General features: G+C 44.5%; 2 protein-coding genes across 4 annotated transcripts; both read right to left on the bottom strand.

Moving 5' to 3' along the window:
• Window positions 1-6,257: 6,257 nt before the first annotated feature.
• LOC130194127 (uncharacterized) lies at window positions 6,258-8,029 on the bottom strand. Its single transcript, XM_056415021.1, has 4 exons — window positions 8,009-8,029; window positions 7,836-7,962; window positions 7,054-7,241; window positions 6,258-6,740 (listed from the first exon to the last, which is right to left on the bottom strand). Exons 1-4 carry the CDS (start codon window positions 8,027-8,029, stop codon window positions 6,360-6,362), a joined length of 717 nt encoding a protein of 238 aa, XP_056270996.1. The 3' UTR covers window positions 6,258-6,359.
• Window positions 8,030-11,149: 3,120 nt separating this feature from the next.
• LOC130194303 (cornifelin homolog B-like) lies at window positions 11,150-16,286 on the bottom strand. Of its 3 annotated transcripts, none has more exons than XM_056415250.1 (4): window positions 16,214-16,286; window positions 13,086-13,189; window positions 12,283-12,470; window positions 11,150-11,633 (listed from the first exon to the last, which is right to left on the bottom strand). In XM_056415250.1, exons 2-4 carry the CDS (start codon window positions 13,147-13,149, stop codon window positions 11,466-11,468), a joined length of 420 nt encoding a protein of 139 aa, XP_056271225.1. In that variant the 5' UTR covers window positions 13,150-13,189; window positions 16,214-16,286; the 3' UTR covers window positions 11,150-11,465. The 3 variants fall into 3 exon arrangements, with proteins under 3 accessions (XP_056271225.1, XP_056271226.1, XP_056271227.1); XM_056415251.1 differs by lacking the exon at window positions 16,214-16,286 and adding an exon at window positions 15,430-15,684; XM_056415252.1 differs by lacking the exon at window positions 16,214-16,286 and adding an exon at window positions 15,302-15,323.
• Window positions 16,287-16,443: the final 157 nt, after the last annotated feature.

The following is a 16,443-nucleotide window of genomic DNA, read 5'->3' as shown; positions in this document are numbered from 1 at the left end:
CGCTGTTTATGTGAATGAACGGTGGTGCCATCCGGACCATGTGTGCGTGAAGGAGCGCTTCTGTGGCCCGAACATTGAACTGTTGGCCGTGGGGATGCGCCCGTACTATTTGCCGAGAGAGTTCACGTCCGCCATTGTGGTTGTCGTGTACGTGCCGCCATCAGCTGACGCTGAGGAAGCTGTGGACACCATCCACTCCACTGTGTCTGCTCTGCTGAATCATCAGCCTGGAGCATTCATGGCTATCACTGGTGACTTTAACCACACCACATTGGATAAAGCTCTGCCAACCTTCCATCAATACATAGACTGCCCAACAAGGAACAATAAAACTCTGGACTTGCTGTATGCTAATACTAAGGACGCATACAGTGCCACTGCCCTTCCCCCCCTCGGCAGGTCTGATCATGACCTGGTCCGGCTGACACCCAGGTATGTTCCTCTGGTGAAGAGGCTGTGACCACCAGGACTGTGAGGAGGTGGTCTCTGGAGGCTAACGACGCTCTACAGGACTGCTTCGAGTCAACGGACTGGGATGTGCTGTGTGGACCGCATGGGGAGGACATCAACAGTATGACCGACTGCATCACGGAATACATCAAGTTCTGTGAACACACCACCATCCCATCACGGACTGTGCTGCTTCCCCAACAACAAGCCCTGGATCACCAGGGACCTGAAGGCGCTTCTTAACAAGAAGAAAGCTGCTTTCAGGTCTGGAGACAGGGATGAGCTGAGAAAGCCCAGCGCAACCTAAAGGTGAAGCTCAGGGAGGCAATGACTCCTACAGGAGGAAGCTGGAGGCCAAACTCCAGCTGAACAACACAAGGAGGTGTGGTCTGGCATGAAGCAGATAACTGGCTTCAAGGTGGGAGGAGACAGCCAGGGGCTCCTGGAGAGGGCCAACGAGCTGAACTGTTTCTTCAACAGGTTCAGTTCACAGCCTCTCCTGTCTCCTCCACACATCACAGCTCCCAAACACCTCCTCCCCTCTGTCCCCCTGCTGAGCTGCACATCCACCGAGCCCTCAATAACAATGGGCTCCTCCACCCTCCCCTCTCTGTGACGACTGACCAGGTGAGAAGACAGCTGGAGAAACTACTCCAGCGCAGAGCTGAAGGTCCTGATGGCATCAGCCCCAGGGTCCCAAAGACCTCGCCACCCAGCTGTCTGGTGTCCTGCAGCGCCTCTTCAACCTCAGCCTGAGGCTGGGGGAAGTCCCGTGCTGTGGAAGACGCCGTGCCTGGTCCCTGTCCCAAAGAAGTCAACACCATCTGGCCTCAACGACTACCGACCGGTCGCCCTCACCTCCCATGTGATGAAGGTGCTGGAGAGGCTGGTCTTGGCCCACCTCCGGCCGCAGGTGAAATCGTCGCTGGACCCTCTGCAATTTGCTTCCCAGCCTCATGTGGGAGTGGACGACGCCATCATCTACCTGCTGCAACGAGCTCAGTCGCACCTGGATGGAACCGGTGTCTCTGTGAGAGTCACTTTCTTTGACTTCTCCAGTGCATTTAACACCATCCAGCCACTGCTGCTGAGTGAGAAGCTGCGGGTGGCCAGTGTGGACGCGTCCACCATCTCCTGGATCACTGACTACCTCACAGGCAGACCACAGTTTGTCAGAATGGGGCGTGTGCTGTCTGGAACGGTGGTCAGTGATGTTGGAGCCCCACAGGGAACTGTTCTGTCTCCCTTCCTCTTCACCCTGTACACCAGTGACTTCCAGTACAACACGGAGTCATGCCATCTGCAGAAGTACTCTGATGACTCTGCAGTGGTCGGGTGTATTAGGGATGGACGGGAGGAGTACAGGGCAGTGGTGAGCGACTTTGTAAAGTGGGCCGATGAGAACCACCTGCGGCTGAACGTGGCCAAGACCAGAGAGATGGTGGTGGACTTCAGGAGGAAGGCGACAGCTCCTCCCCCTCTGAGTGTCCTGGGCGTGGACGTGGACATGGTGGAGGAGTACAAGTACCTGGGCGTCTCCATCGACAGCCGACTGAACTGGAAGGCCAACATCAACGCTGTGTACAAGAAGGGGATGAGTCGACTCTTTTTCCTGAGAAAGCTTCGATCCTTCAACGTGTGCAGCAAGATGCTGGAGTTATTCTACCAGTCGGTTGTGGCCAGTGTGCTGCACTTTGCCATTGTCTGCTGGGTGAGCAGCATCGGAGCCTGTGACACCAGCCGTCTTAACAAACTGGTTAGGAAGGCTGGCTCCATCATCGGCTGCCAGCTGGAGCACCTGGAACAGGTGGTGGAGAGGAGGACGTTGAAGAAACTTGTGTCCATATTGGACAACCCGGACCACCCTCTCCACCTCCTACAGGGACAGAGGAGGACTTTCTCCAGACGTCTCCTCACGCTCCGCTGCCACAAGGAGAGATACAGGAGAACATTCCTGCCGACGGCTATGAGGCTCTACAACAGATCACCTCTTGCCAGATCATAGTGCAATAACTGAATACTTACACTAGTATCGGAGAGCCACAGCAAAACAATGACGGGGACCGTCGTCTACTCGCGTGCTCAGCTGATCGCGCTGTGCAGGCCGAAGCTTCTGCCTGGAGACAGACCTGTGATCCCTCTGGAGCTGCGGAGAAGGGCTCGCGGTTGCAGATCGGGTGTCAAGCGGAGGGCTAAAACGAGGAGATACAAACCCTCGGTACCGTCGATCATAACGGGGAACGTGAGGTCTTTGGCGAATAAGACGGATGAGCTCGGCGCGCTGGTAATGTCTGAGAGGATCTTCCGTGAGAGCAGTCTCTTGTGCTTCACTGAGACGTGGCTACACGCGGACTATCCGGATCACAGCGCGTCTTTGCCCGGCTTCAGGACTGTTCGGGCTGACAGAGACGCTACACAGAGCGGTAAGAAGAGGGGGGGGATCGCTGTTTATGTGAATGAACGGTGGTGCCATCCGGACCATGTGTGCGTGAAGGGGCGCTTCTGTAGCCTGAACATTGAACTGTTGGCCGTGGGGATGCGCCCGTACTATTTGCCGAGAGAGTTCACGTCCGCCATTGTGGTTGTCGTGTACGTGCCGCCATCAGCTGACGCTGAGGAAGCTGTGGACACCATCCACTCCACTGTGTCTGCTCTGCTGAATCATCAGCCTGGAGCATTCATGGCTATCACTGGTGACTTTAACCACACCACATTGGATAAAGCTCTGCCAACCTTCCATCAATACATAGACTGCCCAACAAGGAACAATAAAACTCTGGACTTGCTGTATGCTAATACTAAGGACGCATACAGTGCCACTGCCCTTCCCCCCCTCGGCAGGTCTGATCATGACCTGGTCCGGCTGACACCAGGTCTGTTCCTCTGGTGAAGAGGCTGTGACCACCAGGACTGTGAGGAGGTGGTCTCTGGAGGCTAACGACGCTCTACAGGACTGCTTCGAGTCAACGGACTGGGATGTGCTGTGTGGACCGCACGGGGAGGACATCAACAGTATGACCGACTGCATCACGGAATACATCAAGTTCTGTGAACACACCACCATCCCATCACGGACTGTGCTGCTTCCCCAACAACAAGCCCTGGATCACCAGGGACCTGAAGGCGCTTCTTAACATGAAGAAAGCTGCTTTCAGGTCTGGAGACAGGGATGAGCTGAGGAAAGCCCAGCGCAACCTAAAGGTGAAGCTCAGGGAGGGCAAGGACTCCTACAGGAGGAAGCTGGAGGCCAAACTCCAGCTGAACAACACAAGGGAGGTGTGGTCTGGCATGAAGCAGATAACTGGCTTCAAGGTGGGAGGGAGACAGCCAGGGGGCTCCCTGGAGAGGGCCAACCAGCTGAACTGTTTCTTCAACAGGTTCAGTTCACAGCCCTCTCCTGTCTCCTCCACACATCACACCTCCCAAACACCTCCCCCTCTGTCCCCCCTGCTGAGCTGCACATCCACCGAGCCCTCAATAACAATGGGCTCCTCCACCCTCCCCTCTCTGTGACGACTGACCAGGTGAGAAGACAGCTGGAGAAACTACACCAGCGCAGAGCTGAAGGTCCTGATGGCATCAGCCCCAGGGTCCTAAAGACCTGCGCCACCCAGCTGTCTGGTGTCCTGCAGCGCCTCTTCAACCTCAGCCTGAGGCTGGGGAAGTCCCGTGCTGTGGAAGACGTCGTGCCTGGTCCCTGTCCCAAAGAAGTCAGCACCATCTGGCCTCAACGACTACCGACCGGTCGCGCTCACCTCCCATGTGATGAAGGTGCTGGAGAGGCTGGTCTTGGCCCACCTCCGGCCGCAGGTGAAATCGTCGCTGGACCCTCTGCAATTTGCTTCCCAGCCTCATGTGGGAGTGGACGACGCCATCATCTACCTGCTGCAACGAGCTCAGTCGCACCTGGATGGAACCGGTGTCTCTGTGAGAGTCACTTTCTTTGACTTCTCCAGTGCATTTAACACCATCCAGCCACTGCTGCTGAGTGAGAAGCTGCGGTGGCGGTGTGGACGCGTCCACCATCTCCTGGATCACTGACGACCTCACAGGCAGACCACAGTTTGTCAGAATGGGCGTGTGCTGTCTGGAACGGTGGTCAGTGATGTTGGAGCCCACAGGAACTGTTCTGTCTCCTTCCTCTTCACCCTGTACACCAGTGACTTCCAGTACAACACGGAGTCATGCCATCTGCAGAAGTACTCTGATGACTCTGCAGTGGTCGGGTGTATTAGGGATGGACGGGAGGAGTACAGGGCAGTGGTGAGCGACTTTGTAAAGTGGGCCGATGAGAACCACCTGCGGCTGAACGTGGCCAAGACCAGAGAGATGGTGGTGGACTTCAGGAGGAAGGCGACAGCTCCTCCCCCTCTGAGTGTCCTGGGAGTGGACGTGGACATGGTGGAGGAGTACAAGTACCTGGGCGTCTCCATCGACAGCCGACTGAACTGGAAGGCCAACATCAACGCTGTGTACAGGAAGGGGATGAGTCGACTCTTTTTCCTGAGAAAGCTTCGATCCTTCAACGTGTGCAGCAAGATGCTGGAGTTATTCTACCAGTCGGTTGTGGCCAGTGTGCTGCACTTTGCCATTGTCTGCTGGGTGAGCAGCATCGAGCCGTGACACCAGCCGTCTTAACAAACTGGTTAGGAAGGCTGGCTCCATCATCGGCTGCCAGCTGGAGCACCTGGAACAGGTGGTGGAGAGGAGGACGTTGAAGAAACTTGTGTCCATATTGGACAACCCGGACCACCCTCTCCACCACCTCCTACAGGGACAGAGGAGGACTTTCTCCAGACGTCTCCTCACGCTCCGCTGCCACAAGGACAGATACAGGAGAACATTCCTGCCGACGGCTATGAGGCTCTACAACAGATCACCTCTTGCCAGATCATAGTGCAATAACTGAATACTTACACTATGTTGATCTGCACTTCACACATCTCATTTGTTTGCACTACACACATACACACACATTTCATTTCATTTGCTCTGCACTCATACACACACTTTGCTTTTTGCACTCTGTCTATATTTAATACTTTGTGTATTTGATTTGTCAGTGTTGTTGTGTGTTGTGTATGCATGTGTGTTGTATATTTACATATTTACATATATATTTTGGTTTGTATTTTACTTTTATTTTACTTGTATACTTCTATATCTTTCATCCCTGTTTCTTACATTTTGTGTTTTGTTTTTACTCTTGTGTGTTGCTGCTACTGTCTCGACAAATTTCCCCTTGGGGATTAATAAAGTATATATCTATCTATCTATCTATCTATATAGACGTGTATATATGTGTATATATATATAAATGTGTTTATATATAGATAAATGTTTATATGTTTATATATATATAAATATGTGTATGTATATATATATAAATAAATGTTTATATGTATATATATAAATGTTTATATGTATGTATATATTTATAAATGTTTATATGTATGTATATATATATTTATAAATGTTTATATGTATGTATATATATATAAATGTTTATATGTATGTATATATTTATAAATGTTTATATGTATGTATATAAATGTATATATCTATATATATAAATGTTTATATATATATATTTATAAATGTTTATATGTATGTATATATAAACATTTATATCTATATATAAATACATATATACATTCATCTTTATTTAGGGATTTCTTTCTATCTGGGCTTCAAACTCAGCAAAAACCATGACCCCTGTTGACCACTCAAGATGGACCAAAAGCACTAAATTAAATGCCGATGATATTGTGCAATACATGAAGGATATCACTGAGATGCCAAAGGGACACGATTAAAAAAAATGATCTTTTAATTTTCACTGGTAAATACAGCTGACCGGACCAGGAAAGACCTCAAAGAGCTCCGTGTGGCGTGGAGATCCCTCACGGTTAGATCACGAAACCAGCCGGCGGCGGGTGTTCAGGACCCATCAGCACCGGAGCCGGCTGCTGCAGATGCACCACGCTCGGCTGCTGCAGATGCACCACGCTCGGTTGCTGCAGCTGCACGACGCTCGGCTGCAGCTGCACGACGCTCGACTGCAGCTGCACGACGCTCGGCTGCAGCTGCACGACGCTCGGCTGCACGGCGCTCGGCTGCAGCTGCACGGCGCTCAGCTGCATGGCGCTCGGCTGCAGCTGCACGACGCTCGGCTGCTGCACCATGACGACGGTCAAGGGTGTCGTGCGACGCTTTATCTCTCGATGCATCTGACACCAGGAGCACCAGCAGCAGCAACAGGCGACGGTGATGTCCTTACAGATGGATCCCTGAGAGAAGAGAAGGAAGAAACGCAGGGTTGTAAATCAACATCGTTCACTTCTTTTCTGCTTTTCTTTGGTTTATTTGATCAGGGGCATGTTCAAAAAATGGTTCTTTAAGGCACCATCTCTGGTTCCACAAAGAACCTTTCAAACCAGGGTTCTCTAAAGAACTATTTCCTTAAAGATTTCTTCTAATAACCTATGAAGGTGTCTCAAATGAATAAATGGTTCTTCACAGAACCACAAAGCCTAAGTTTAAAGAACCATTTAAGAACCATTATGTCTCTAAGGAACATTTCTCTGAGCTCGACTCCTTTACCTTGATGCCGTATCGGTGCCTCATGGCGACCCTCAGCGACAGCACAGCAGGGGGCGCCACCAGCGGGACCCCCAGGCCCGTTACGAGGGCCATGCTGAAGATGTCACACAGGGGGAGGCAGCGGTTCTCTCCGAATCGTTTTGAAACCGTGCAGGCGAGGCACGGGCAGCACCAGAAACCATAGCAACCTAAAAAGAAAAGGACATTCACTACCGTTAAAAAGTTTGGGGTCACCCAGACAATTTGGTGTTTTCCATGAAAACTCACACTTTTATTTATCAAATGAATATAAAATCTAGTCAAGACGTTGACGAGGTTATAAATAATGATTATTATTGTAAATATTAATGTAGTTCTTCTTGTGGCTCAAAGGAAGGCCAGTTTTATAGCTTCTCTCAGCAGCATAACTGTTTTCAGCTGTGCTCACAAAAAAAGGGTTTACAAGGGTTTTCTACCCCTCCGCTAGTCTTCTAAGGCGATAACACAATGTACCATTAGAACACTGGAGATGGGCCTCTACACACCTCTGTAGAGACTTCATTAAACACCAGAGAATAGTCATGTACACATTAACATGTAGAGAGAGCATTTATGATTCATTTAATGTTATCTTCATTGAAAAAAACAGTGCTTTTCTTTGAAAAATAAGCATATTTTTACGTGACCCCAAACTTTTAAACGGTCGTGTGTATCCACCGACAAGTGGAAGAAACTAAAAGACGTAACAAGGCCTTCGATACAAAAACACGGTGCACACACGTCAACGTTGTGTTGAGTCTTACAGGTATTCGCTTCCTCAAAGCAGTCCCAGAGACCGCTCTCCCAGTGCGTCACGTGTTGTGCTGCCATTTGCTGTTGTTGTTGTTGTTGTTGTTGTTGTTGTTTAGCGAGAGGCTGTAAACAATGAACCTGTTAACACACACAAATAACAACTAAATTACCAAAACGCTCATACCTTTGTAATGTGTGTCTTCATGTTTAGCCACTATTTGGGGAATTGGAGCACATCTCTCAAAATGTCTTTCTTGCACTACTTTTATATTATTTGGTGGATGATCTGGTATAATTTATAATTCATATCTTTTATGACCTTTTAATTGCATGCTAAACAATACGTTTCTTACGGCATACCGTACTATGATGACATTGGGATACGATACTATAACGTCTTCAAAACTTATTGAATTAATTGACATTTTATTCATTCATGAATTCGGTGCTATAAATAAATGCTATATGATCATTTTTTTAATGGCATACTATTCTTTCATTTTTAATTAAAAAATTCTGGCATAATATACATAGACTTTTAAATGTCATCCTATACTGTGACTTTTTTCTGACAATTTTTCTGACATACTTTACAATAACTTTTCTAGACGTTTTATATGTCACTATAAGATTATAGTATTAAATTAACTTTTCATGACGGACTATAGTATGGATTTTGTCTTACTATAATATGACTTTCTAAAAATGTGTTTTCTAGCTTCCTATAACATTACTTTTTAAAAAGTTTACATAATAATCTATAACTTATTTACTTCTTACTTTTGATGGCATCAAATACAACATTTTTTTACAATCTTGTTTACTACTTTTTCACGTCGAACTACATTATTACATTTTATTAAAAAAATAATAATTAATGCGCAGGAAATAATGTTGAAAAATAAGTCATAGCAAATTATGTTAAAAGATAATATTCTATAGTAGGTCAAAAATATGTAAAAATAGAGTCTAAGTGCAGCATGTGTCATTGAAGAATAACTTTTTTTTGCTTAACTTTTTAACTTTATCCAATAAATTTTTTAACGGCAATATTTATTGTCACTGTCCTGGCTCACGAAAAAAAATTAGTCCCTAAATTATTTAGATTTTGTGACTTGAGAATGAATGTAAACATCATAGGAATTATTATACAGGCCATAACATGTCAAACTAAATAATGATAACAAAAAAAGGCAGATTTTTAGATTTCGTTTCACTATTATATTATCATACAAGTATATTCGACAGGTATAAAATCAAACAGTATATCAACCTATGATGTCACACAGTAAGCTCTTAAAACAATCCACCTGGGGACATTCAGAAAGACCCAGGACGCCTCGGTTTTGGTGGCAAGCTTAATATATATTCTCAAAAAACGACCGCATCAGACTGTAACAAAGAAAGAGAAAATCACGTTTACAGAATAAAAGACTGAACGTTATCTTTAACTTGTTCAGATAAAGATGTACCTGTCTCATTGGCAAGCTTTAAATGGTCTTACCTGGTGGAACTGGACAGCTTATTTGTCCGAATCTGAAGCTGTGAGAGAATGGAAGTAAGATGTCTTGGTTTAGGAATGCCATCTTGTCTGAGTCGGCCAGCTAAACAATAACAATGCTGTCAAACCGGAGAACATTGACATTTAGAATGAACCAGGATGCTGTAGTTTAAAAAAAGAATACACCACTTTTCTCATCATCTTGTAAATAAACTTTTCCAGTATGTCATTTAACTGTTAGGATATAGATGTAACATGTTTTACCTGATGGAGCTGGAAACCGTGCTGGCCTCTCTGAAGCTGAAACAATATGACTCATGAATCATGAATCAGGCGAGGCATCTTGTGTGTTTTGGGAAACTGATGAAGCTGCAAAACCTGAATGTGTTAAAAGAAGAACAAAGGAAACGAAACCACGGGGCTCATAACAGTAAGTCCATTATGTTTGCTTATATTTTAATGACGTTGTTCCATTAAATAAAGGAATGACCAACAAGGTGTTGTTTGTTTTGACTACAGGGCAGTAAATATAAGTTAATTGTTTTGTTCAACTGATCAGTAAAATAATAAATATTGATGAAGAAAAAGTCACAGAAGAAAAAGGGGTTTCATTTAAAGAAGCATTTAAGAAGTCTTGTCCTTTCTTGAAACTATTTTTAGACCATTTGTCATAGATTGACATAGACTGGAAAGGGGAAGAGAAAGCTACTAGGAGAGCTACTAGAGGAGCTACTAGGAGAGCTACCAGGAGAGCTACTAGGAGAGCTACTAGGAGAGCTACCAGGAGAGCTACTCGGAGAGCTATTAAAGGAGCTACTAGAAGAGCTACTAGGGGAGCTACCAGGGGAGCTATTAAAGGAGCTACTAGGAGAGCTACTAGGAGAGCTACTCGGAGAGCTATTAAAGGAGCTACCAGGAGAGCTACTAGGAGAGCTACTCGGAGAGCTATTAAAGGAGCTACTAGAAGAGCTACTAGGAGAGCTATTAAAGGAGCTACCAGGAGAGCTACTAGGAGAGTTATTAAAGGAGCTACCAGGAGAGCTACTAGGAGAGCTATTAAAGGAGCTACCAGGAGAGCTACTAGGAGAGTTATTAAAGGAGCTACTAGAAGAGCTACTAGTGGAGCTACCAGGAGAGCTACTAGGAGAGCTACTAGGAGAGCTACTCGGAGAGCTATTAAAGGAGCTACCAGGAGAGCTACCAGGGGAGCTACCAGGAGAGCTACTAGGAGAGCTACTCGGAGAGCTATTAAAGGAGCTACCAGGAGAGCTACTAGGAGAGTTATTAAAGGAGCTACCAGGAGAGCTACTAGGAGAGTTATTAAAGGAGCTACCAGGAGAGCTACTAGGAGAGCTATTAAAGGAGCTACCAGCAGAGCTACCAGGTGATCTACCAGGAGAGCTACTAGGAGAGCTACTAAAGGAGCTACCAGCAGAGCTACCAGGTGATCTACCAGGAGAGCTACTAAAGGAGCTACCTGGAGAGCTAGCTGGAGAGCTAGCTGGAGAGCTAGGGGAGCTACCTGGAAAGCTATTAGGAGAGCTAGGCTACCAGGGGAACTACCAAAGTAATGTGTTACTAATATTTAAAAAGTATTTTCATGTTTTTCTAAATGTTTAATTTTATTGTGATTTCACTGACATCAACACAAATTCAACAACCACTTTCTTTTCTCAGGGGAGGAGCGCGAGTGCAGCAGAGATTACACACATGAATAAAATGTCAACACATTAATAAATATTGACTCATGAAAAAGGTACTATACGCAGATATCCCAACACAAGATTTTACAAAAAAACGTTTTTTAAGTGAAATTAGAAGCCATTTGGCTACAAAACACGACTCGCTGTGTTTTAATGACAAAGAACATAAAGCAGCAACAGACACACGTTACAAGACGCACAGCACACACTTTGAATTTCCTCCTCATCCTTCATCTTGAGAACTTTACATCTTCCACCATAGTATCCCATGATTATCACGAGTGTATCATTATGGGACTGACATTTATCCGGCGAGCTAAGATTTAAAAATGATTAAAATGTTGTAAAAACACTGTCAAAACAAAGTCTACTACTACAGACAGTAGATCTGAGCTCAATAACATTTTCTTTTGGAAGACAGAGCACACCAATTAGGTTCAGTATCCTTGTTGATTCGGGTATCCGGGAGACATCATCACCGGAGGAGGCTGCATGTTGACGACGACGGCGTTGTTTTCCTTGCGATGTTTTAACTCTCGATGCATCTGACACCAGGAGCACCAGGAGCAGAAACAGGAAGTCGCTACGTCCTTACAGGCAGAGCCCTGCAGGGAGAACACATATGCATTGGGATATGTTTGCATCGCATTATATTAGGAGCAGCTTGTTTCCACTGGCCCTCACAGACACATCCATCGGCACTAATTGCACGATCTGCACTTTTTTTCTTCACTAATATCCCCAATTCATTGTCACTTGTTTTTTTTATATTGCACATACATGTTGCTATTCTGTTGTCTTCAATGTCATTTTTTTTTGTCACTTAAATTTGTTATTCGTTTAGACATATTAACATAAAACAAATACAAAAATGTCAGACATAAACATAAAAATATATATACACCTATATATATAAATATATATACACATATACATGCAATACATTCAATGTCTTTTTCATATTTATCCTGCTATTTTTAAATTACATGTAACCGGAGTCAAATTACATGTATGTGCACACACACACATGGCGAATAAAGCTGATTCTGATTACTGTTAGTATTTAATCTAAAATATTCATCAATAAGTCCAATGTCTTTTAGTTCTCAGAGAAAATGACAAACATGAGAATGTCTGACAAAGTACATTCTTTCAAATTGAAGTATCTAAAGCTCTAAATTAAAATGTACTTCTGGAAAATTTATTGATTTTTATATATATATATATAATGAACATCATCAGTTTGTTTTTTACCTTGATGTTATATCTGTTTCGAATGCCGACCCGTAGAGACAAGCCGGCAGGAGGCGCACACAGAGGCAGTCCGATGGCCGACGTGATGGCCGGGCTGAAGATGTCACACAGCGGGAAGCAGCGGTTCTCTCCAAACTGCGCCGAAACCGAGCAGGCGAGGCACGGGCAGCACCAGAAACCATAGCAACCTGAAAAAAAACACATTCACTACGGATTCAAAGTTTGGGGTCACCCAGAGAATTTGGTGTTTTCCATGAAAACTCTCACTTTTATTCATCAGATTAATTGCAACATGAATATACAATCTAGTCAAGACATTGAGGAGGTTATAAATAATAATGTAGTTCTTCTTGTGGCTCAAAGGAAGGCCAGTTTTATAGCTTCTCTCAGCAGCATAACTGTTTTCAGCTGCGCTCACATAAAAAGGGTTTTCGAGGGTTTTCTACCCCTCCGCTAGTCTTCTAAGACGATAACACAATGTACCATTAGAACACTGGAGATGGGCCTCTACACACCTCTGGAGAGACTTCATTAAACACCAGAGAATAGTCATGTACCACATTACCTATGTAGAGAGTATTTATGATTCATTTAATGTTATCTTCATTGAAAAAAACAGTGCTTTGCAAAATAAGGACATTTCTTTGTGACCCTAAACTTTTGAACGGTAGTGTATATCCACCGACGAGTGGTAGACACTAGAAGACGACAAAAACATGTCATATATAGTCTAAAATGCTTTGTATGACTGAATAAGGAATTTCGAATAAAATATGACTGTTAGTTGCGGCGTTGGTTCTTACAGGTCGTGACGCTGTCACAACAGTCCAAGAGGCCCGAGTTCCACTCGACCGAGGAATATGCCATCGGCTCGTGAACTTGACCTACAGTGGAGAATTAAATTCACCTGTGGACACGGGAATCAGGAACATTATTTTGAGTTAGCACTTCACGGAAAATGTAATTTCTCTACAACACAAGAGTTTGCTGATTAGATTTCATAAAACTTAATTTACTGATTAGTTTGAAAAACAATTCTCTTTCAAATTAACTGATTGTTTTTTTCGTGCCTCCACGATCCATCTGTTCGCTGAGTAAACAATCTGTCTTTCATCAGTCAGACATCTGCATATAGATAGAGAGATATATTATTTTATTCATCAAATTTGGTGGAAAATATTTAGAACCAAAGCCGTGCAAACAATGCTTTTCTTAGAATATGTTTTTACTGTTACTATAATAGCATATGGGGAACATAATCTAATAATAATAATAATCTAAAGCAGTGTTAGTTGAATTTACTTACAATGCTACCGTGTGAACACCAGTCGTTACTTAGGCCTATGACTAGGGATGGGCATCGAGAACCGGTTCTGTTTTAGAACCGGTTCCCAGTGAACCGATTGTTTGGGATCGTCAGCCAAATTCTTTAACGGTTCTGCTAACGGTCCTCTGTGGCGTTGCGCATGCCCAAACTTTTTTAGTTTCTTCTTCAGACTGCAGCAAACATGGCAACTAGGCAGAGGCGTTCTAAAGTTTGGCTCTATTTCACACGACAAAAAGTGCTCGTGTGAGGTGAGAGTGTGCTCACCTGTGTGCGCATTACGGCTGAGCGCTGCACGCGCAGACAGCGTTTAACGGGGCATTGCGCGCGCTCTGATCGCTCTTTTAATGAAGTATCGATACTAAAACTGTGCTAAATCACATCGTTTTGAACGTACGGGTACTTTGTTAGCATCGCTACACCGTGCAGCGTGACAGCAGCAGATGTAGCGGACTGACATTCAAGCTAACCTAACTTCCCAAACGCTGTGGACATCTGAACGCTGATTGGCCGAGACGCGACACGTCCATCAAAGATGTTTTATTGCGAAGAGCACCACTCCACATTTTCTCCGCGTCTCATTGCAATCTCAACGGCAGCGGGCCAGGTGAAAAAATAAATAAATCGGAACGCGTCTGATATTGTTCAGGGGGCGGGGCCACATGGGGAGGCGTTCATTGTGTAAACCAGCTTTCACTATATAAATAATCTCCATTGCCATCCAATGTAGCTGATGAGCAGTGTTGCCAGGTCCGCGGTTTTCCCGCGGAATTGGGCTACTTTTGAAGTGTTGCCGCGGGTTGAATTTCTTGTCCGCTGGTTCGGGTAGACCTATTTTGCATGCAAATTACATGAATATCTTTAAATAAAAATCCATATTTTAAATGAAATAATTTATTTCTACCCAAATCCTACCAAACTGACTCCAGATCAGCACGTGCACACATGGACATGGGACACGCCCACATACACACACGCACCTAAAGCTCTCGCCGCTCTCAGTCTCCGCGACCCGCTCGATCCCAACTCTGGTCTGGTAGTTAGTGTAGCTACACTGGAGAAACATGCCACCCGGTAAGTGGGCTAAATACGGGAAGAAATATACGAAAGAATGGGAAAGTGAAAACGGAATTAAAGAATGGATAGAACGTGTGGCTGGGGATGATACCAAAGCTTTCTGTCGGCACTGCAAAACCGAGATTCGTGCGCACCAGTGATCTCCAAAACCACAGCAAAACGGGGAAACACATTCGAAATGCTGCTCCGTTCTCCAGTTGTCGAGTGCGTACATTGTTTGAACTATAAGTATCTGATAAAAATATAGTGAAGCAACATAAGGTGTTTCAGTTGAAATAAGGTATTGCATTAACTACAGTAAATGCATATGAAGTAAAAACAGTACATTCATGTTGTCCAGGCAGGGAGGAAGAGCGAAAAAGGAAGAAAGCCTCAAGACAAAGCAACAGGTTAGTTTGTCCGTCAGTGAATTGGTCTACACCTTCACAGAGCTATATTTTATTTATGATAATATACTGTATCTAATTACACAAGGCCATTTTAGGACCTAGGTGAAATAACTGTTTCGGGAAAACTGCTTTTAATGCTGGCATATTAACCATTTGTTGTTACTTTGTAGATATTACAATACATTTGGAAATGATAGCAATGTTGTTGGACTTTAAAAGCAGTGTATACCTGTATGGTTTGGCACAGGCATATTTTGAGTTCTGATATTGGGCTGGTTTTTTGGGCTTGTTTTATTGGCCATTGGGCTGGTTTGGGCTGGTTTTGATTGGCTATTGGGCTGGTTTTGTCACACAGACCTGGCAACCCTGCTGATGAGGTTCAGAGTCAGACCGGCTCAGAGGCTGGTCGTCTGTCTGGGTCACAGGCTACAGCACGTCTTGTACACCTCCTCATATCTTTGTGTTCATCCTCCACCCCATCTGAGAGAGTGTTCTCCACGGCTGGAGACACAATAAGTCCTGAGAGATCGCGTATCCTCCCGGAGAAAGCAGACATGCTTATTTTTCTGCACAAAAATTGTTGATGATCCATACAATTGATGGTTGCACACTTGGTATTTGCCACTACTAGTTTCATTTTTGGCAGCTCAGTTCATATACCCTTTAAAAAAAAGGAAGGAGCACTGTAACTTCTAGGAACATGTTTAAATTAAACAGAATACATTTTATTTAAGTTATGTAAGTTTTATTTTAAGTTCAAGAGGAATATGTATAAATGTTTTTGGTTATTTAAAAAAATGTAAATGTGTATGTATACATACTGTATATGGTGTGTGCAGCATTATAGAAAATTATATAAAAGAAAATTAATGTAAATAAACCCGTTTGTGCTCTTTTTTTCCACCCCTTGCCCAATAAGAATCGATAAGAGAATCGATAAGGAATCGAATCGATAAGCAGGAATCGATAAGGCATCGGAATCGTTAAAATCTTATCAATTCTCATCCCTACCTATGACTCGTGAATAGTTTGAGAAGTCACACTTTTCCCCTCATAAACCTCCTCTCTATTCCAACATGTACGATTACGTTTAAATGTTCTATTAAAAATAAAGATAGGCCTACGTAATAAATAATCTTACCTGGTAAAGTGAGAGAGCCTTATTGTCACCTCGCTGTCCCGTGGAAGAGTATATTCCCTGAGTGAGGAGCGGCAATTTAGATAAAAAAGTGAGCAGTGCTCCAACAATGCTGCAAAACCTGAACCTCCGAGCTGAGAGGATGAAAAAACAAAGCAGCAGAGGACTTAACGCCGGTGAGCAGGTCAGCTGGAACAGGTGTGGCAAACCAGTCAGACAGAAAGTCCCAAATG

Source organism: Pseudoliparis swirei, chromosome 5 (genome assembly GCF_029220125.1).
Source record: "Pseudoliparis swirei isolate HS2019 ecotype Mariana Trench chromosome 5, NWPU_hadal_v1, whole genome shotgun sequence".
Lineage (NCBI taxonomy): Eukaryota > Metazoa > Chordata > Actinopteri > Perciformes > Liparidae > Pseudoliparis > Pseudoliparis swirei.
Note: the sequence above shows the minus strand (reverse complement) of the source record. Positions and strands in the feature narration are given on the sequence as shown.